General features: G+C 38.4%; 2 protein-coding genes across 4 annotated transcripts in view; one reads left to right on the top strand and one right to left on the bottom strand.

Moving 5' to 3' along the window:
* Positions 1-22,332, top strand: part of LOC117292501 (transcription factor IIIB 90 kDa subunit-like) — a 51,219-nt gene that overhangs the window by 5,274 nt on the left and 23,613 nt on the right. The window contains exons 4-9 of the mRNA XM_033774570.1: positions 2,760-2,933; positions 9,924-9,955; positions 12,478-12,550; positions 19,038-19,187; positions 19,585-19,678; positions 21,689-21,815. Of these exons, the coding sequence (XP_033630461.1) occupies positions 2,760-2,933; positions 9,924-9,955; positions 12,478-12,550; positions 19,038-19,187; positions 19,585-19,678; positions 21,689-21,815 (650 nt within the window). The remainder of the gene's footprint in view (positions 1-2,759; positions 2,934-9,923; positions 9,956-12,477; positions 12,551-19,037; positions 19,188-19,584; positions 19,679-21,688; positions 21,816-22,332) is intronic.
* Positions 13,295-18,305, bottom strand: LOC117292511 (BTB/POZ domain-containing protein 6-B-like). Of its 3 annotated transcripts, none has more exons than XM_033774583.1 (3): positions 18,200-18,305; positions 16,480-17,110; positions 13,295-15,457 (listed from the first exon to the last, which is right to left on the bottom strand). In XM_033774583.1, the coding sequence occupies exons 2-3, from the start codon at positions 16,980-16,982 to the stop codon at positions 14,425-14,427; spliced, it is 1,536 nt and encodes a 511-aa protein (XP_033630474.1). In that variant the 5' UTR covers positions 16,983-17,110; positions 18,200-18,305; the 3' UTR covers positions 13,295-14,424. The 3 variants fall into 3 exon arrangements, with proteins under 3 accessions (XP_033630474.1, XP_033630490.1, XP_033630481.1); XM_033774599.1 differs by lacking the exon at positions 18,200-18,305 and adding an exon at positions 18,104-18,153; XM_033774590.1 differs by lacking the exon at positions 18,200-18,305 and adding an exon at positions 17,950-18,094.

Genomic DNA, 22,332 nt, shown 5'->3' with positions numbered 1-22,332 from the left:
TTAACATATTTTTATATATTTTTTTATTACCAATTTGCCTTCTATTTAATTTCAAATTTTAAATTTATGTAAAATTGTTGTAATTCAGCCTTTGTGCTGCGAGGACAGTTTTTTAATAAACCATTTTATCTATCTATGTATCTATCTATCTATCAGGGTGCAAGACCAGACTGCACATTTGGGTTTCAATTCATTTGGATAAAAAATGTCCAGCAACCACGTCCTAAAGTCCAAACATCGGTGTTGGGGAGTTATAATTTAATTGTTTCCTAGTTTACAATAATGTACTGATTTGGGGGGGGGGGGGAATCTTCATAGGCTATCTAGACAGAATTTTGATATTTCTGCAGAGGGTTGGTACTGGTAGCCTGGCAAGAGCTTCAGCACCCTCAGTGAGCTTTCGCATTCAAACTAATTAGTTTCTTTAAAAATAACTACTATGTCAATATGCATTCACAAATCACTGATGCATTATATTGACATCCAAAGATGTGTCGTAATACAGAATGCAATGAACACAAAACAAATGCCAGGGTTGATTTTAATTAATAAACAGTTAGAAGCTTACATAGCACACTGAATTTGCGTACACGTACAATACTGTGTATACATGTATACGATTCACAGTATAATATAGTTTGCAGCTGGCGTCTGTCGTGCGTGTGAAATTTACACCTTCTGTGAAAGTCACGTACATGTAACCCATTAAAGTCACGTACTTCCTCCGTCGTAATGAAATAGTTCTCCTGTCTGATAGCTCCAAGCAAGATTGAGCGGTTCAGGAGTTTGTACTTTGTTTAATCGTGGTTTGGGACACCCATATAAAATCAGCTGTGGAGCGTCCCCCTGCCTCCCCTTAGGCATTACATTGATTGGTCTTGGAGATTTTTTTTGCATCCACAGACCATTGCAATTGTCTTTGCCAAATTCGCCCTTTTTTTGCTCATTGGTGGTCTTACAGTAATAATAATAATAATTATAAGACTTGTAATGCGCACATATCCACCCTGCTGGGTGTTCAAGGCGCAGTGTAAGTAGTTTCATAAAAAAGGTCCTGACTATTTTATTCCTGTTGTTCTCAGTTTAGTAAAAAAAATTGTCACCGGCATCTGATTGCTCACAATTTTATACACAACTTTGCTTCCATTACTTTGTTGCAACTTTGATGACCAATTGAGCAAAATTTTTCACAGGTTTGTTCTTGTATGTTGAGATACACCAAGTGAAAATAGTTGTCTCTGACAATTACTAAAAGTATACACTGCCTTAAATTTCAAGTGTTTACAATACATGAAGCGACATACTTTGCAGTTTTTCCATTTTCACAAAGTGACACGTGTTTGGAAACAAATAACTCATAAAACACTGCAAGATTGAGTTGAGAACTTACAGTTCTGACAGTTCTGTACAAATGAAGAAAGTCAGCTTTATTTCAATGTTATAAATTTTGAGTAAAAAAACACCCAAAACATGTAAGCAGTCTCTGAAACAGCAGTGTGAAAAACGAGTTAGCTTCAACTACGATTTTCTCCCCAAAACACAAAATGTTGGCGTAGGCATGTAAGGAGCACCATGCACTACATGTACTTTGAAAAAAAACTGGTGGCGACACGTAATGCATCGTGAAAATGGATATTTTGTCAAATAAACCGCCTGGAAACACTGGCATATGACAAGCCCCCCCCCCCCATGCATTCATGCACCAGAGCGTTTTTCCAATTAGCGCCCAAGGAAATGCAGAAGACGTCGTCTGCAGTTTGGCTGTAGGGCAAAGTTTGCTGGTAAAATTAAAGTCACCCATAAGTAGGTCAGTGCAATGGTGGCTGTCAGATGGGTGCACTGTGAAGCGTTGGTAATCGACTGCTTGCATTTGGGATTATTGAAATGAAACTTAATTAGCTCATCAATAATGTTGCACTGCTCTTTTTGTTACTGTAGAAGGGAAGCTAGGCAATTAAAAAACAACACTCAAAGTGTGAACCGTGAAGCAAATTAATTACTGTTTAAAGGGAAGGTATTATACATTTTGTAATCACTTTTAAAATTACTTTGGGATAATAACTTTGTGATAGAAGCCTACAGTAGCTTTTGATGTACATGTATACATGTAGGCCCCCTAAAGCAAGTATTTTTAGTAACATTTCACTTCAAAAAAGTGTGTTTATTTGTAAAAATGTATCAGGTTTTGTCCCCCCAAAAATTTAATTTGAGAATGTTACTTTTAGTAACCTTTCTCAGATTATGTATGGATTCAAAATTTGTTTGCCCTACACAGTACAGTATGCACCCCATTTTTGGCAAGAATTACACACTTACATGCAGGTTACATGTAACATTTGTGTTGTGCATGGTTAAAACCCTGGAGAGGTCTAAATAATAAATCATACGGTTTACCTTTACCTGTAATGTTATGATGGGCCTATAAGATGCACATGGTGTAGTAGAAGTTTGTTGAACCATCATATGTTGAGTCTAATATTTGGTCTAGGGATAAACTGTACGAATTTCAGAATACTCTTCTTAGAATGCAGCTTTATTCTTACTCAAAGATTTACCTTTGTCCATTACAAATTATAAAATATTATGTACAGAACAGGTTTTTCTTTAATCTGTGTACAATTTACATACATGTACTGTATTAATGTTATTTCAAAATCACACTGTTTTTCAGTGCCAGCATTATTTCATACTAGAGCTGCATTAATACAGTAAGAATTAGTTAATTCAATTTGGTACAATTTTGTTTGTACACTTTACAGGAAAGGGCAAAATCAATGGCCTCGGTGCCCAGTTGCAATTGAACCAGCACTGTCTAGACACAGCCTATAACTTCTTTAAGATGGCCGTCTCCAAGAAGCTCACAAGAGGGCGAAAGACCAGCCACATCGTAGCCGCCTGTCTGTACCTGGTGTGTAGGACTGAAGGTACTCCCCGTATCCTTTGAAATTTATTCCCGTCGCTAATGTTGTATGTCAAAATTTTTGAAGAAACTTAAGTGAAGACTCGAAGATGGTCTAAATCATAAATGTATTACCCCAAAGGAATTTATTACAGGTAAAGTACGTTGGAAACTTTTCTGATAACCCTCAGAATTTGAGTGTTTAATGTGTATGAAATGAAGTGTTACTCAGAAAGCATTTAAAGGGAAGGTACACAGTTGGTAATCATTCTTAAAATTAATGGCAATGAAAACCTTCAGTCAGCTTTCGATAGAATAAAGCATTTTGAGAAATATGTAAGTGTGGTTATAAATGTAAAAGATAACACCCAAAATGTAAATCTGAGAAGCGTTACCCACGCTAAATCTGAGGAGTGTTACCGACGCTTCACATTGTGTATTCCAATTAGGAATTATTCTTTGTGTGTGGACATTGCTTTTAACCAAAGGCCAATAATGTCTTAAACTCCTGAGAGTAGGTCATCAAAGAGTCAGGAATTCTTTATTTAGTGTCTTGTTCTAGTTAAGAAGAAACTGTCACTTCCACATCCTGGGTTTGCATTAGTCTCGTTACAATGACTATTACATGGTCACGGTAAAGTACTTATTTTTAACAAGCTGTAAATGTCAATTTACAAGTCATACACCATGTACATGGTGGATAGGGCTGGTTGGTTAGGCCTGGGTAGATAGGGCGACTAGTGATATTTACTACTCGACTAGCCGCGCCTCAATCATAATATAGTCGCGACTCTGACACTAGTCGCCCAGGCTTAATGGTGGACTACACGTAGGTCCTGCAGTTCAAAACTTTAGTTTTACCATGGTTCTCAACCCCCACCCCCCCCCCATTTTTTGCTGCTAATTCGTTCACTTTTAATAATCTTTAGGCCCAGTTAGTATAGACGAGTTTTATTGTACACATCAGTGGTTTTTAATGGCTAATTGATTTGTGCATTTCTTTTAATCTCATTTCTTGGGGTCAGGGGTGGGGCAAGGGTTCAGAGTGGGGATGGGGGTGGTTGGTTTGGGAGGCTCCGCCCAGTTATGGCACTGACAGGACTCGTTGTAGATCTAGAATGTTGTGGACAATGCAAGGCTGCGCCAGGACTTTAAAGTTTAAGCAGTCTTTTCTTGGAAGGGGTATTTAACAACATCAGACAAAAACAAACTTTGTGAGGATGTGTGCGTGTCATGGTGAGTGAGATCTCAAGGCCAGTTTGTATTGTGTCTGAAGTTCAAAGACCTGAACACAATAACAGCGAGACACAGTAACCCTGCTTGGATGTTTGAAGGTTATTCACCTCTGCAAGTACAGTTGCTGAGTTTTGGGGTTGGTTTTTCCCCAGCTGCATTAAAAAAAAGAAGTGTGTATGGATTCTAGGGCCAAGAGCTACCACTATTAGAAATACTAACTCATAGCTTATGTTTGTTGGATTATACATGTAGCTTATTGTTCATTGTTTATACATTGACTTGGGGTTCTTTTCAGGCTTTTTCAGGTTTTCGCACTAACAATCCTGGAAATTCATCTTTGAGAGGGCAAGGCCATTTCCTTTTATGAGATGGCTGGGGCGTTTTTCATTTTTCGAGTGGAAAATCTTTAATTCTGTTGGAAACTTTTAAAGGGGCACAAAGGCCAAGACCAGGTCAGCAGACTACATGTATGCCATAGCCTACTGCACTAAGCCCCTTTTGAGGTTGCCACCCTCTTCTCTTTTGACATTATTCAACATACAGTTAAACTAAATTAGTTTAATTGATCAACAGACTGTCCCCTTCAAATTGACCCTTCCATGACATACGAAGTCGCCCCTCCATGTCTGACAGGGCCATTATAATTAAGGTCAAGTCATCACCATTGAATATCCATCAGAAATCTGGTCACGTCATCTAGCCCTCTATTATTACCCCATTCACATAGCATGTAAATTGATTTTCACTACAGATATAGGCCAGTACCTACTGGAGTCACAAATCCCATTTTAGTCTGACACACGAACTGAACCAGTTCGCTGGTCTGCTCTGTGGCTTGCAAAATATTGTCCTTTCAATTCAATTAAAATAAAAAAAGGAAAAGCCTCAATGCCCGAGGGGTTCCACGTACTTCGGAAGTCCAGTCTATGGATGTCCACTTTGCTGTTATTTACTTTGGTTGCAATCAGTTAAACCCTTTGGTGTTATTTGCATAATGTGGTGGCTTAGCCATTGAAGTTAGCTTGAACCCTGTGTAAATTTGCCTCCAGCAAAAAAAAAAAAAAAAGGTAAAAGACCACAGACACAGCTAAGGAATTAATGTGGTTTATTTATACAGAAAAGCAAAAGTACTTGATTAATTTCTTGTGGTTTTGAAGTCCAAATTGGCAAATATTCTCATCAAACAATCCAGTGCACCTAAAGTTACCCCAAAGGAGCAGTAGTGGATTACAATTGGTTTTGCAGTCTCGCAGTCTTGTTCATTGGTGTCAGTGATAATCAGAGAAACCAAAGTACAAATACAATATTTTTTCCCTCGTTTTTGCCCAGATGTGATGAAGTTGTGGTTGTGACGCTGTCTGGCATTCACTCTCACGTTAATTCCATGCCCTTAAGGAAGGATTAATGTTTGCGTGACTGTTCTAATCAGCCCTTAATGCTACCCAGGCTCTACTTAATGTATTTTTTTTTTCTGCAGAGCCTTATTTCAAGGGCCCAGATTTGTTTCTTTCTGTTAAGCAGAAACAAAATACTGCTCAGGCAATTTCTTTGCTGAGCAGTGGCAACAATGTTAATTTTGTGAAATGTTGGCTGGTAACTTGTTTTAACTAAGCCAGGCTATTCTGTGTTTAGCATGATATTATGCTTGCAGGCTACATTGGGTCGTGATCATAACATTACATTGTAGGTAGTAAGCACAAACATTATTTGCTAAGTAAGAACAGATAAAAAAGCATAACAGAGCTGGGTGCCAATCAGATTAAATTTCCAGATCACATAATTTGCTTTAAACAAAGGATTATGTGAGCTGATTAATTTAGATGGGCCCTTTTTGTGGAGACTAAAAATACACCAGATCCCATCACAGCAGAGATACAGCAGAGATACTCGTGGTACAAATTGAATAACGGAAATGAAAGATTCATATTGTAGCGTTGACCATGATGCGTTGTACACAGTTTAATGACACAATTGAAGGTACAATTAACTGCCTTTCCTGTCCGTTTCTTTGGAGGTTTATTCACATACAGCAAGTCATAAAATTACACGAAACAGAAACCCTAAGCCAGAGAGCGCCCTCTCCGGCGAGCAGACACGATCGGCTTGTCTGGGCCACAAGCGTTGCTCCGAAGTGGAGTCGATCGATCGGCACCGCCGCTACAATATGTACATAAAACACCCATGAGATTTATCCAGATTTTTCTTAAACTCAGAGTTTTTAGTACCTCAAAAAAACCCACACACTTGCAGCCTGGCGGACAAATATTATCAACATAACACTTATCTGGGTCAGCCGGGTACCAGACTTGTTTCAACTGGAGTCAACCTCTCATTGTGTTACATTTATAAAGCTTGGAATAGGTTGTTGCCATGACGGAAGAGAAGACGTGATGAGATCACTGGATTAAGTAAACCACCTGCCGAGGTGTAAATCCAGCGGATCATTCCCAGATTATCCTAATGAATATCAGGATCTCTGCAGATTGATTCCAGTTGGATGAGCAATCATTTCATAATGTTATTTTACTGATGACAAATTCCATCTGAAGACCTCTGGGGGGGGGGGGGACACACAAAAACAAGTGGCAGAGAATATCTGGAGTGGGTGGGTTAAAAATGACAGGCATCGTCTTTGGGTTCTTTGGGATGCTGCTGCTCCTGATCCCTTTGGTTCAGACCCAGCATGCCAAGAAGGAAGTTTGTTGCACTTCATTCGGGTTATCGATGAGGAAATAGGTATTCTAAAAATTAAACCCCTGTAAAGATGGTAAATCTACCCCAATGATCTATAGGCTCTCAGGCCTCAACCTTTGACTTATTTTCCAGTCATTGGTCATTTGCATACATGTAAACTGAAGGAAAGAGAATTAAAAAAAAAAAGTTTTGTATTTTTTTTAAGAGACTGTTATTCATTAGGCTGTCATCCACATCTGAAGCATCCTCCATAGAAAACATCCCCTGTCACTTACATGTACACTGCAAAACAAAAGAAGGAAAAAAAGCATGATAAGCCGCCCTCCCCCTCCTGCCTGCGGCCAAAACATTTAACAAAAGAGCACAAGTTCACTCACATCTCGCTATTTTTCCCATCAGACTTTTTCCCAAGAGGCCCTGTTTTTCTTGGAACAGCTTTTTTTTACGATGTTTTTCTTCTCCCAATAACAAATGTGAGAACGTGCCTGCCTCAGCATGAACTCAACCCACCCTTGGATGTTTGTATCTTGTGGCACGTCCAGGGAGTGATGTTGAGTAACGCATGAGTAGCCAAGCTCAGAGTCTGTAATATGCAGGCTCATGAAACACTGAGACTCATTCAAGCAACTTATTACAACATTGACTTGTTTGGATTAATTTTAAGGGGTTTTGCTCGACTTTGAGACTATAAATGTTCTCAGATTTACCAGTCCTGGAATTTCATCTTCGAGAGGGCAAGCCCATTTCCATTTTGGAAAAGGCACTTTACCATGGCCAATACCAGGGCAATGGAGGCACTCCGTGAAATTCCAGGCCTGATTTACACATAAATTACCAGGCCTTGCTTTTGCTACTCGGCCCCAGGTTTTTTTTTATTTTAATTTCAAACCCGTTTTGTCAAAACTTTACCTGTCTGTATTCTTGGTATGATCATAACCAGTTTATTGGTCAAATGAATATGCAACCACTATATTAAAAATTAAAACATTTTCCAGACCTGATAAGGAAGAAATGAGCATTTTAGATGGACAGTTGTTAGTAGTCCACAGGCAAAATAAGAGCATGGCAGTGTTTACTAGCCTGTAGCGGTTTTTACTATTGCTAAGCTTGTGTTAAGGCACAGCTCTGATTACACTACAGGGTTTAAAGATCGTCATACTGGAGAACTTTATCTTTTTAGCACCCTCTTAATGCTTATTTTGAGATTTGATTTGTTTGTCAGCTCGTTTTCCTGACAATGTAATCTGCAGGGCTTTTGTTCCAAACAGGGAAATAGATGAATAAAAATCCTTGCCATTTTCCCTTGACTTACACTCACATAATATGCAAGGCTTCTCGAAGGTCAGCTTTTATTTCAATTACGATGTAACTAGTGCCAGGAGCATTGCCAAAAACTGTTATCAAAGTTATCAAATGTAACAGATGGGCTTTCTTGTATCCTAATTTTAATAGCTTCATTTGGATTAGGGCCTTATACACCGATGTGACAAATAGGGGAGCCTAGGTGTTGTTTTTTGTGTCTATTTTAAAAAGAAAATTCCATAATGTCGAATGCAAATTATGCAATCCTAGTAAAACTTCATTTCCTGTTTTTAAGTTACTCCTGCTTCATTTACATCAGCTGAACGTAGGTGTTTTTCCTTAAAGATATAATTTTATTTATTTAAAGAGGGTTAGAATATCGTTGAGATGAGCATGCTTCCCCCCATGCACAAGCTCGCATATCAGGTCGATACGCACAAATGTGTGTCGGTATGTGAACATTTTGGTCAATACACAAAACTCATTGTTATTATCATTTCACACAAAAAACACCAGGTGAAAAACATTCCAAAGACATTGTTTTTATTCAGCGTGTTTTGACCAAACATTTCGAAAGAAATTGGGGTCCAGAATGCCCCACAATTTTGGAAAAAAAACAGGTGATGAGTGGAAAGCTTCTTATCTGATGAATAGCAGTTAAATTTAATAAATCTGATCTCGCCTCTCATCAGCAAGTTCATCCAACACAAATTCATTTATTGATGTCATAACCAATTAACCATATGCCTTATTAAAAGACACCAACTTGCCCAACAAAATAATAACAACGCATAAATTGAGTAAAAACCAAAACACAGGTGCAGCTCTTTATTGGCATCAGTTATCACCACAGCTCTTTCCTGCCTCAAGACATCTCAGAGAAGAAGACGAACTTGAGTGTTGGACAAAATGAAGAGCATCTTGATGGATTAGCCATGGAGTGCGAGTCGATAGTAATTAAAGTCAACTCATTCAAACATGGGCTCAGGAGAAGTATCAGATCCATCATCACTTATCAAATCATAGACATTTTAAGGAGGAGAATTTTATAAGATTTGTTTTTTGTTTTTTGTGGTATTTCTGGGAAAGTGTTACTTAGTGTTGCATAGTGACATGTATAATTCTGCTGTTAAGTCGATAGGCAATCAGGCCTGTATGCTTTGTTTTCGAAAGGGCAAGAGCACAGTGGCATCTTCTCCTTGGTAAAGGGCACCCTATCTTATGAGGAAATTGTAAATTTCTACTGGAGCATTTCAAGGGCATGAAGGCAATGACCAGGTGGCATGGACACAATCGCTTCGTTGCCTCCGAGAAGCATCAGGTCTGAGCAATGGGTTGATGAGCATACATGTACATGTAGTTAGTCATGAGGCGTTTTGATTGTTTTCGTGTTTGTTGTTCGATATATTATTGTACACTGAGATTTTAGTGACACATAACGTTGTTTGACAAGTGAGTACTGAGTCACTGTGTATGTTTTGTGACATTTCTTAGTTATTCCCCTTTTTTGTTCTTAGAATTGTGATGACTGTTATTCTTAAATAGGATAAAGACATGCAATAGCCTCTTTTTCTACCAATTTTTCTTTTAATACGATTTGTATGCCTCTCCGGTGAAGCCAAAGGGGCAAAGTAATTGCCTTGGTTTTTTGTTTTGTTTTCAGTGAGGTTTGAGGAATGGATGAGGGAACAAAAGAGAGCAGAGGGGCTGGTGCATCAATAGAAGAAGTAACAATGTCAAAGATGAATAATAGTTGAAAAAAATGAGTTCCTTAACTATGTAATTTCTTCAGATATGCTTCTAGATCTCAGCGATTTACTTCAGGTAAGATTTTCAATAAGATTTGTTAAATATTGTAAAAAAACTTTCTTTTTTTTGTTTTAAAAGAACCATTTGGAACCATTGTCATCTGTCGGAGTATGTTCAAAAAATTGTTTGGTCTTTTGGCAAAAAAAAACCCCCACCTTTAAGCACCTTTAAAAACAGTGGACACTATTGGTAATTGTCAAAGACTAGCCTTCACAGTTGGTGTATCTCAACATATGCATAAAATAACAAACCTGTGAAAATTTGAGCTCAATCGGTCATCGAAGTTGCGAGATAATAATGAAAGAAAAAAACACCCTTGTCACACGAAGTTGTGTGCGTTTAGATGGTTGATTTTGAGACCTCAAGTTCTCAAAATCAAATTCCTGGAAAATTACTTCTTTCTCGAAAACTATGGCACTTCAGAGGGAGCCGTTTCTCACAATGTTTTATACCATCAACCTCTCCCCATTTCTCGTTACCAAGTAAGGTTTTATGCTAATAATTATTTTGAGTAATTACCAATAGTGTACACTGCCTTTGAAAAGCAGCTCAATGAAATTTAGCCCAGGTCTGTATTCTTACAAATATATATATTTTTTTTGTAAAGATACTTCTTTTTGGTAATTCACCGAAAAAAGGTCTCCTCAGTACATGAACTTTACGCAGACCTTTACATGTCATTGCACTTGGGGGTATGATTTTGTTCTGTCCCCGGCATAAGACGCCAGACTGGCACCGCTCATATACTTGCTGATTATATATATTTTGGGGAAAACTCAACCACAATCCATACACCCGTGCATGTGACCAAAGCATGACCATGAGTCATAGCAAAAGACATTCGTAGTACAGAACTTTGAAGAAAAAAATCGAGAATGAGGAAAAGAAGACAAAAAGGAATACAAAAAAAAATTAAAAAAAATCTTGGAGACAGAACAACTCGCACATGAACACATTTGAATGAGTCAGCGAGTAAAGAAAATTTTGACAGCAAATTATTAATAAGAATTGTCTTCTGTTATTCTCAGAAAAAAGGCCAGATTCACGTTTTTTGTTTTTTTTTATCCTGGAAATGCAACCGCCTGTATAAAATGCTTAATCATGTCATTGCGTCAAAGCTACATGAACATACACTTTACCCTAGTCTTAACCATTTAGCCACTGTACCGCCCAGCCGCATATAGCGATACACTGTATGCGGTACGAGGAAACCTCGCTAGCTTGTGTTTGTAGAAAAAAAGGAACATCAAAAGAAAACTTGATAGTCATTAGTAGGTCTACGCATTTGTTAATATATCTAGTTGTTATAGATCGTTATTAATTCTCCCTTCACAGTTGACTTGTCGAAGCTAATGATGATGAAATAGTTTAGCTCTTACGAAAAATAAAACGCTCATTAGTAAACAGGAAAAAGTTCATCATTTATGATGATATTGTCGAAAATTAACGCCTTCGCATTTAATCAGTATGAGCATTGAGCCAGACCAAAGCCTTGAAAAGCTATTGTGTTCATTTTATCCGTGCACACAAATATTCGCCATAACAATTACCGTAGCCGTTTAACGAGAGGCATTTATTGTTCCCATGAGAACTTGTACTTTTATACAAATATTACCGAAAGGGTAAAAAATTGTGCATACACATTAAGCCATGGCTATCTTTTAAAATTTGAACTACGATTCCAGTAATTTACTGCAAGAATCTTGAGAAATTGGATTTCAGCAAACTCGGGCGGTGCAGTGACTAAAGGGTTAAAGAGCATTAATATACATGTACAGAGGTTCTGCTTATCTGTTCTGAAGTCACAAGTTTCATTTCTGCTTTGTGTTTCTTTTATTTGTTGTCCTCTTATAATAACGTTCCTTTTTATAAAGAGGTTATCAGGCTAGTCCCCCAGGGATCTTGTTATAGTGAGAGTCAACTGTATGCCCAAAGGTGTCATAGAAATCATTACTTTTGTTAAAGGATAGTAGTGAAAAGTCCAAAGTTTAGCCTAGTCTTTACCCAAAGCACTAAAAAAAATCTAAAGCAGACATTGAAGTTTATTCCATCAGAGGGGTCTAGGTTTTGTTTGGAAAGATTTCAGAAAGATTTTGAAGGGGCACCAAGGTGAACACGAGGGCAGTAAAGGCCATATGGAAGCATCTGTTAAAAACCTGTTGATTGTCGTCTCATCAGGCTTGATGCTTTTTTTCAAAAAGGCAAGGGCATCAATGTGTTTTCTCCCTGGTAAAAGGCATCTCTATGAGAAAATTTGAAATTTCAAGGGCATCAAGGCAATGACCTGGGGCAATCCATGGAGGTTCTTCCTCCATAGGCAATCAAAGCAATTGCCTCTGTTGTTTCTAATTGGGCTAATTGTTACATTTGGGCCAGACATAAATCCATCAGTGTCCATCAGTTTGGGTGTTGAGGTTACCATAATAGAGTTGGGTTTTGGTAGAATGAGGAAGGATCCAAGTAAAATTACCTTGCAAGGACATTTGGGATAATAAAGTATTTTCTAAACTGATTGCCTCCACATCTATCCTTGACAGGTTAATGTTTATGTTCTTGGGAAGACCTACCTCAAGCTATCACAAGAACTACACATAAATGTCCCAGCTATAGGTGAGTTTGTGCTAATTGACAATATATTGAAAGTAATTCATGCTCAAAATGTAATACAAATTCGAAGAAATTTCATTTGAAAGTGTTAGAAATGTTTGGTTGTGGTAAATGTAAAAGAAATTCCTTTCATATTTACTGAATGAAACCATTAACTTAGACCAATGGAATTGCTTACAGACTTGCGGTCGATTTCACAAAGAACCTAGGACTAGTCCTGACTTAGGACTAGTCCTAGGAGAAAAAACTTAAGGCCTGTCCTAACTCGAGATAAGACTAGTCCTAACTCTTTGTGAAATCCGCCCCAGTATGAGCAAGTTCAATCAAGGACCATACATGTAGGCACATATCATGCACGAACATTCCTGTTAAGATTTAAATACTGAAAGGTATGGCAGTTATACAGCATTTATACTACTTGCAGTTGTATTCAATCATCTTGAAAACTAAAGCTGCCCGCTTAAAGGCACTGGACATTACTGGTAATTACTCAAAATATTTGTTAGCGTAAAAACTTGCTTGGTAACAAGCAATGGAGAGCTGTTGATTGTATAAAACAATGTGAGCAACGGCTCCCTCTGAAGTTACAAAGTTTTTGAGAAGATGTTATTTCTCGCTAAAATATTTGAATTTAATAAGAGACCACAGCTGATGTCTCGAATTCAAGGCATCTAAAAGCACACAACTTGTGCGACGAGGATGTTTTTTCTTCCATTATTCTCTCGCATCTTTGAAGACCAATTGAGTCAAAATTTTCACAGGTTTCCAAGTGAGAAAATTGGTCTTTGACAATTACCAATAGTGTCCAGTGTCTTTAAAATTGATCATAATTTATTATGGCATCTCAAATCATTTTCAAAAGTTAGTTACGTCACTTACTGAACATAACAATAAGCGTCATGCATGCAACTGTTTAAAACAACATTCACATTTCTTTTGCTCTCTACAAATAAGCAAATGTTTTTTTTTTAATGAGCAGTGTTCTTCATGGATTAAGAAGTAGTTCTAGAGTTTTACATGTACTGTAGTATGCACAAAATGTAAAGTAGATCTCAACATAAAATGTACAGTGTGTGCCTGCATTCAAGACTTCTCTTAAATACTGTGCATTTACATGTAATATGCATACATTTTGTACATGTACATGTACAATGTACTGGCTGGGCTTTTGGTAGAATTGGTTCATTTACACCAGCGGATACTTGCTTCTCTACATCTTGTGAACAAAATACAATTGTGGCTGTCTAAGCAGCATAAATAATGTACAGTGTAGGTCCACGTGTATTACGCCGCGTACATAGTGCAGTGTAAAAAACTACCCTGTCCTTTAAGAGAAGAGAAACTACATGTTGAACCTCTACAAAATAATCAGTGTGTTTGGAACTGTAAAACTTTCAACACATTCTATGATAAAATATCTCTTTGATTTCACTGTTCTCTTGCAAACCTCTAATTTTCTCATTGTAGTTCACCGAGTGACGTTTATGAGACGGCTGTTATCCCATCATCTCAGACCAAAACAGATCAAATTTGAGATTTTCCTGTGCGCTAAGTCAATACAAACCCAGCAGCAGGGTACTATAAAATAGTAAACATAACTGAGATTTGAATCCGCGTAGTGAAGTGCATTGACTGTTTATCACAAAAATACATCTATTGAGACAGCTTGTTAACAGTGTGCGAGTAGTATGCAGTTACTAAGATACACAATAATTTAGTCTATTCTATGTACTGTTCAGTGCTCAGTACACTGTATATAACCACAATGTACGATGATCCTACAATATACAGTACTTAGCGAGCCACTACTGTAAGACACTGAGACTCAGGTTCTTCAGGTTATTAATATTCATTATTCATAGGTCAGTCCTCATTAATTATGCATAGAAGATAAGCTCTGGGATTTGACCTCCCTGAACGCCAGTTCCATTGGTGCTCTCCGGTGAGCACTGGAACTGGAATGTCACGTTGTGGTCAGTGACTTCAGTCAGTCCTTCCTGACCAAAGTAGCTCAGCTCCGAACCACAGAGTATAACACTGGCCGTGTAGTATGCATGGGGCTCCACTTGCACCGGGTTGGGGAACATCACCGGGAAGGTACAGCTTGAGCCGTCAGAAAAGAACTTCGTCTGTGCCTCTCCGAGAACCTTGCCGCTTCGCTTCAGCTCGATTTTGACGCCGTAGTCTGCCGCTCCAGAGCTGGAGCCGTAAAGTCCAAAACCGGCGATGAAGATGCGCTTGTCCACGGAAAATTGTATGCTGTCGCATCTGCCTCTGTAGCGCCATTGATTACTGCGGTAGGCAGAGGACTGGAACCGATGGACCTTGCAGGTTTGCAGGCCTTTTCTCGGCAGGCAGACGAATTGCAGTTTGGGTTTATTCTTGGCCATGTAGTAGAGGAACACATTGGTGGTTTCCATGAGAGTAAGAAGACCCGACTGTGCAGCGTCATTAGCGAACTCAGTCACCGGCACAGTGGGGATGCGCACCAGGTACAGCGCCTTGCCAAGTACTTTACGCTTGTTCTCCGGGTTGGGGTGCATCCCCTTACGGTTACACTCAGCATCTGCCCAGCGCAAGACCGCCTGGAAGAGCACAATCTCCTTGACGTTGAGTGTCTCTCGCATCAAGATGCTCTCCAACGTCTTGAAGTCAACGTCCAAGAAGCTGTCCGACGAGAGGGCCACCTCAGCCTGAGCATCGATGACTTCCCAGCATCGCTGCATCAGGTCAGGCTCCTCAAATAGATGGCTCTGGCTCAGGAGTACGCAAGCGTTCCTTGCACTCAGGCTTCGTTCCAGGAAGCTGACACAGGCCTGGGCCAGGTGAGGCACGATGTACTTCTTGGCTGCGTAGAGTGTGGTTAGCACATTGTCAGGTGTGAGGTCAACTTCGTCGCAGTACAAGTATCTGGAAGAAACAAAGATTGTTTATAATTATAGAAGAGTTTGTTTAATGTAACCTGACATCCATGTACCAGGCCTTGAGTTTCGTTCTTGTAGGGGCATAATAACAATTTTCTACTGAAGTCTTTACAGGCCTCGCAATAACCTGGGGTGCTCTAGGCTTTTGCGGTTGTGCCCTTTGCAAAGTTCCAATACAAATTTATATTTGCCTTGATAGATGGCCTCTTTTAAAAGCAAAGTTCAAAGCCTGTTTTTACAATAGGGTTATACCATGTAAAGTAAACTTTATTTTATTGGTTCCCCTTGGATGTTTATTTGTTTTAAATTTGCACCATTTTTAGACTAACCAACCTTATAGACAATTTTGGCAAAATAATCTGTGCACCTTTGGGGGTTTTATATTCTTTTGTATGTTTATAATTATGATCTCTTATTTATTTATTATCTATCTTGGAAGAGTTCCAGCTACAGTTTATCAAGACTGTGAGTCATTTGAAATGATCAACAAGATGCCAAACATGTACTTGCTTTATTCTTTTTTTCCTCCATTTTTTCCCCGGCAGTAATTAAGTGGAGTGCATTTTGTGGTTGAATGAGTCATGTAATGTGGGGGTACAATTACAAAGAAAATAATTGCCTTGGGAAAGAAGGTTCCTTGTGGTTAAATAAAAAAATCCTGATTCATTGATGTATGAAATTTCTAAAAAACTTTTGAAAAAATTGCTGTCGCCGAAGGGGGTGTACTAATGTTTTGTTTGAAACTCTGTGAACAGTAATTAGTCACGATTTTCATTCTGGAAATCATTATACAGGGCCCAATTTTTATAAAGCTTATTTAAAGCAGAAAATTCTGCTTCGCAAATTTGTTGGCTAAAGTGAGAAATGAGTGGGGTGCCAGTCACATCAATGGTAACTGTAAGGTATTCTGGCTGGTAACCTGATTTTGCTTAGCAAGATTTTGTTGTGCTTTACAGGCTTTATGAAATGGGGCCCTGGTTGTAAAACCCCCCAAAATGGTTGGCTTACTTGAGCAATGTGAGGAAGGCCTGTGGTTCCACATCAGGGATGTTAATTTCCGATTGGTTCTCAGCAAGATCGCTATAGAACATGGCAAAGAACACCGAACTCCCCGAGGCAAGGATGTACTTGTGTGCCGGCACTCGCTGGGCAGTGTTCTTGGGTCCGACCAGAAACTTAATGTCACTCATGAGATCGTTGTTGAACATGTAGGCGTTGCGTTCCCGTACCGTCGCCCCTTTGGTCTGCCAGTTCTGCCCAAGCGGGCGTCGCGGCGTGATCAGCATGGGACTCTCTGGCTGCACTATATCCTGGATGGGCATTCGGGCGTCAGAGGAGGGGATCTCGATCGGCAGAGTGGTCTGTGAAATGCCCTGGGCATTGTTGGGACTCTTGGAGGCTGAATGTTGCTTCGGCATGCTGTTCGGAGGGCGGTTGTCCACTTCAAGATTTTCCCCACCGCCGCCGCTCAGATTCTGAATGTTTGGCTCACCCAGATTCAGTGCCTCCATCTTGGGTTATTACATCAAGTTGACTGACTGTGCTGGATTGATGAGACTGGTCGTTCACACCCTTCAGCAGACCTTTCAGTCTTCAAGATTACATGGAAACTGGCCAATTTGTTACATGTATTTGGATCCTACATGTAAATAAAGGAACAAATAAAAAAATTCAGTGTAATTGGGTGGGTTAACAAGAACAAGTTAAATATTGACATTGATAAAAACAGACACAGACATGATGATGGCATTTAACCTACTGTACGTACATGTAGGCTATACGCGCTTTCCCATTTTATAACAACAAATAAATCCATGAACGTGGGTGTATGTATTATTGCAAGTAATATTGATAGTCAGATAATGTAACAACAAGCAGATTTACGTAGTCATTGTCATTGTTGTACGGCAGACACATTTTTTATGAACACATCATGTAGCCTCAAAAATGGATGAGTGATTTATATGTCCTTTCTACTAACATGTACCCTAGTTCAAAGCAAGATGGTCTGAGTTAAACTTTGGGGAACTTTAAATTACAAATACTGTATGATCAAGGGCGAGTACATCTTGAAAGTGTTCAAATTACTCAGACATGAAGTCGTTCGTTCCTTCTCTATGGTTCCTTCCTCCACAGACGCACACTCAGACTCAAACATACAATATACAGTACATACCATTATCATATGTTCATGTCTCTTCAGAGACCAGATTGGCTTTGTAATAATTTTATTCATGTGGACAAACAAGAATCAATTCAATAAAGTTGTTGTTATATTTCATTTCTAATCATTTCAACATAATGTCATAAGTCATGCATGAATGCAATATTATTGTACATTTGACACTGACCAATTCCAGGCACCTTGCAAAACAAATGCAAGGCTTTTGACTATAATTAAGCACACTCGACAATGATGAAGGATATATAGTGCATTTTTTAAACCATACAGGAAGGAAATTACCTAACAAACCTCACCTTTTATTCAACAAGCTGGCATATTCTGAGTGATAGAATTAAACTGTACAGTCCCTCATAAAAATGTCAAACTTTTGGCATTGCTACACTTACTACAGTACTACACATTCAGTTTCAATACACAAATGACCCTTAAATAAGTAACAGCATTTACCTGCAAGAATGCACACTGCAAGGTCATTTGTTTATTTTCCACACTCATTACTTGTAAGTAAAGTATTGATACTAAATAAACAAAAGGATTGCTTACTTATGATATGATTCTTCCTGATCCTAAACTCACTTCCTGTTTCCACTGCTGTTTCAGCCATTGGTTTCCCACAATGCCCTGTCCAAGAGAAATTTAAGGACAGTCCATTATTGTGAAAGGGGTGGTCCATTATAGGCACAGTGTCAGATGAGGAGACTGTGTCTATGTGGTGTGCATGTTCTGTATGCGTAATTGTGCATAAAGGGTAGGATGATTGGACAGGGAAATTGTTAACATTTTAGTGTAGGCCTACATGTATAGTAGTTCACATTAAATGTTTGGCTATAAATTTGTAAACAATTATAATGTTTGAATGTAATTTTTATATTGTTTATCTTGTATACCCTGCATGTGATTTGGCTTTTAGGCAAGACCGCAGCCTGGGTTGTGTGTACATTCTTTTACCCTTTTTGTTTTAATGAATAAAGAATGGTTTTATATTAAACAGGTTCTGAGTTCTAAACATTTATAGCTCTGATTTGTTTTCAATCACAAATGAAAGGACTTATAATTTTGGGGGCTACCGGGTGATGAAAAACATGTGTAAATTCGTTTAAAAAAGAAGAAAAAAAAGACTTTGTACATTGTTTTGTTGTTGTGTGGCACTGGAATAACTCATTATCTTTCAGGCCTGAAATTTCATTTTTGAAAGTGCAAGGCTGATTTCATTTTGTAAAGGGCACTTCCATTGGAAAATCTTACAAAGTCAATGGGAAACTTTTGCAGGGGCATTAAGGCAAAGACCATGGGCAATGTGGTTGTGGCCTGCTCATAACTTATAGGCCTTTGTCATGTAGCACTTATTCAAAGTGTCTTCTCTTTTTTTGTTTTTTTCCAGATCCTTGTTTATACATCCACCGGTTTGCTCACAAGTTAGAGTTAACGGAAAAGGTACATGAAGTTTCCATGACAGCGTTACGGCTTGTTGGAAGGATGAAGCGTGACTGGATGCACTTGGGACGAAGGCCCTCAGGGCTCTGTGGCGCAGGTTTGTCTTATTATATTTGGTTCCCAGACTTCTTTAAACTTCCCACACTGTGTAACAGTTAAGCCACATCATACAGTTTCTTAAAGATGCATTTAAAGTAGAAAGTTTTGCGTAAGAAAACCCAGCAAAATAACTACTGCACTTGTTAATATTTTCCTAACCGTTGACACAGTCAAAAGTTTTCTTTCCATGTTTACACACGGACATTGTCATACGAATAGACCTATAAAAGAAATTCAAACAATTAATTTAAAAATCGTCTTAAGTTGAGTTTAAAATGCTGATTCATGTTTTTAATTTTGTGAACATGTGTTTTCTAAATTTATTTTATTCACTCAGTCATGATACAAAAAAAACTTAAATTTTGTTAATTAGAAATTAACATTTGTCTTTGCAGCATTATTGGTTGCAGCTCGTTTACACAATTTCAACAGAACACAGAAGGACATTATTCGAGTAGTCAAAGTCTGTGATGCTACTCTTAGAAAAAGGTAAGAAAATTTCCACTAAATATCAACTGTTTTGATAAATAGAAATATGTTTATTCTGAAAGGAAATGGAACCTGAATTTGCTCTTATATTGAATAATGAAAGCAAAAAAAACAGTTCAGATACCGCTGGACCTTTGGTGTGTAGTGTACTAGGAGCACCTTATTAGTACTAATTTTTTTTATAATGGTTTCTTAATTGTCAAATAGATGGTTTATGATCTGGCAACATCTTTGAAATTCACTAGTCTCTTTCTCAGAAAAATTGGGCTTTTTAAATTGTTCACTTATAATGAATTTACACGTAAATGACAGATAATACAGGGTGTCTTGGTTTTAAATAGGGAGTCCAAAAACACTCAAGTGAACCCTCTGGCTAACACTTTGCCCTGCCCCCACCTCTACAATGTACCCCTTTGTTCATAAGTTTATCCTCCCCGTAATTATTTTCTATCCATGAGTGAGTGGTTTTTTTTGTGTCATTTGAAAATTGAATTGAGTCATAAATTAAAGGATTGCAATTACTCAGTGAATACGACTTCTTATTATCATCACCACTTTCTGTGAAACAATTTCATGACTGAATCAATTATCTGCTGATCCATCAAATACCCAAACACCTTTTGAAAGTACAATGTACAAACAGCGGCATGCTTTGAAGAGATGTTTGACAATTGTTGACAATTCACCCTCGGCGTAGTACTAAGAACAAATTGAGTTGTGTGGGATTTTAAGAGCTTCTTAATTAACCATATAACAAACTGTAAAATGAATAAAAAGCCACGGAACGACACCATATCAAATGCAAGGATGACCTCAAATTGGTTAGGGCCAATTAAGTTTGAAAGATCATTGTACTTTTTAGTTTTCAAAAAAGAAAGAATTAATACCACAGTAATAACTCTGTGTGTGATGGGGAGGGGTGGGGGGGGGGGGGGGTTGTGAGTGTTTTATTTATAATTTTTGTTGAGGGGAGGGTAGGGGTGACTTGTGTTTGTGGAAATACATAAAATGCATTATTCACAAAGCATGAATCATTTAAGCCCATTGGCAAACTATGACTGGCTGGGGTAGTGGAAATGGACACGTTGGAGCTGTATTGCAAGGATAGACAATTGGCTCCTTAGATAATCATATCATATTCTAGCCATCTTTGTCATGTTCCCTGTATGCAGCAGTTATTAATACTGAATGTTCATTTGTAAAATTACATGTACAATGTATAGGGACCCTACTATATTTTGTCTTTGAGCCTCATTGTGATTACATTGATGAAGTGGAAGGGAAAACAAAGATTGTGTTTCGCAACCAGGCGGTAAATTGCTACTAATAATAGTGGCATTTATGTTGTGTTTTAGAAATACATTGTTGAGTCTGTTTAAGGGCTGGCCACATTCCCTAATTAAAGATGACCACATACACATATACTAATGTACAGTGTACAAATACAAATAATAGCTCGCAGTTCTTATATGGCACTTTATCACACTTTATTCTCAAAGCGTAATTGTTTTTTCTATAAGGTTTTCGGAGCTATGTTTAAAGACCTATAATCAAAGATGTTTTGAGTGGATGTATAATATCTGATAACCACTGACACAGTTATTATGAGATGTACTTTAAATGTAATCTAGTTAAGTACAGTAAACCAATTAATGCGAACAGTTCATGTGTATTTATGGTAAATAGTGCAAACTTCTTAAAACAAATTATTAGACAAAACCTTTAAAAAGAGTTGAAAGTGACGATTCAAACAGATAACAAAAAGTGTATAAAACAATAGACCCCTTCACAAGCGCAAAAATGCTTCTGGGGCGCTAAGGTCATGCCCCCTGTTGGCCTCAGTGAGGGCGCTATTTGGCCTCAGTCATATGCAATGAGTCCATTGAAAACACATTGGGCGACCATACATGTTTTTGCAAAATTGTCAATCCATAACAGATTCAGAAACTGGCTCCATGTAGGAATGTTTTATGGGTTTCTTTAACTTTTTCGTTCTTCTTTCTCTTCCAGACTGACTGAATTTGAAGAGACTCCATCAGGCCAGCTGACTATTGATGAATTCAATAAGATCGATCTGGAGGAAGAGCAAGACCCGCCGTCTTTCACTAAGGGTCGTAGGAGGGCCAAGCTTGCTCAGGTAGGTGGACTTAAAGGGCAGGATGAGGGGAGGGGAGGGTGGGGTGGGGTGGGGGGGCGTTGTGTCGTCAGATAGAAAAACCTCTGACATTAACTCAAGTACAAGTCATTGTGCACCACATCGCACAAGGGGTCAATACATACTTGTTATGTTAAACTTTCCTGTTCTTGCTTCTTGTTGCTGTTGTACTTGTTGTTGTGGATATTAAGCTGCTGCTGTGTTATTTCCCAGTACTCCTTGGATGGGGCTTGAAAGAAGGTAAACTTGGTACAGTGGACAGTTCAGGACTTCCAATTACAAGGTTGTAGCTTCAAATCCCCTAAGCTAACCGCTGATTTTACAATGACTAGAATAAATATTGTCGCCTAGTTTTTGAATCACTACTTCTTGATTTGTGCAATTCATAATCATAGACATTAAACCAATGTTTTTATGAGAGAGATTGGCAGTTGCCAGCTTGGCGTATATGGGAGCTTGGGGGAAGTTTGCCGAGTTCCCTTGACTGGAAAGTCAACCG

This window comes from Asterias rubens, chromosome 1 (assembly GCF_902459465.1).
Source record: "Asterias rubens chromosome 1, eAstRub1.3, whole genome shotgun sequence".
NCBI classification, from domain to species: Eukaryota; Metazoa; Echinodermata; class Asteroidea; order Forcipulatida; family Asteriidae; genus Asterias; species Asterias rubens.
Note: the sequence above shows the minus strand (reverse complement) of the source record. Positions and strands in the feature narration are given on the sequence as shown.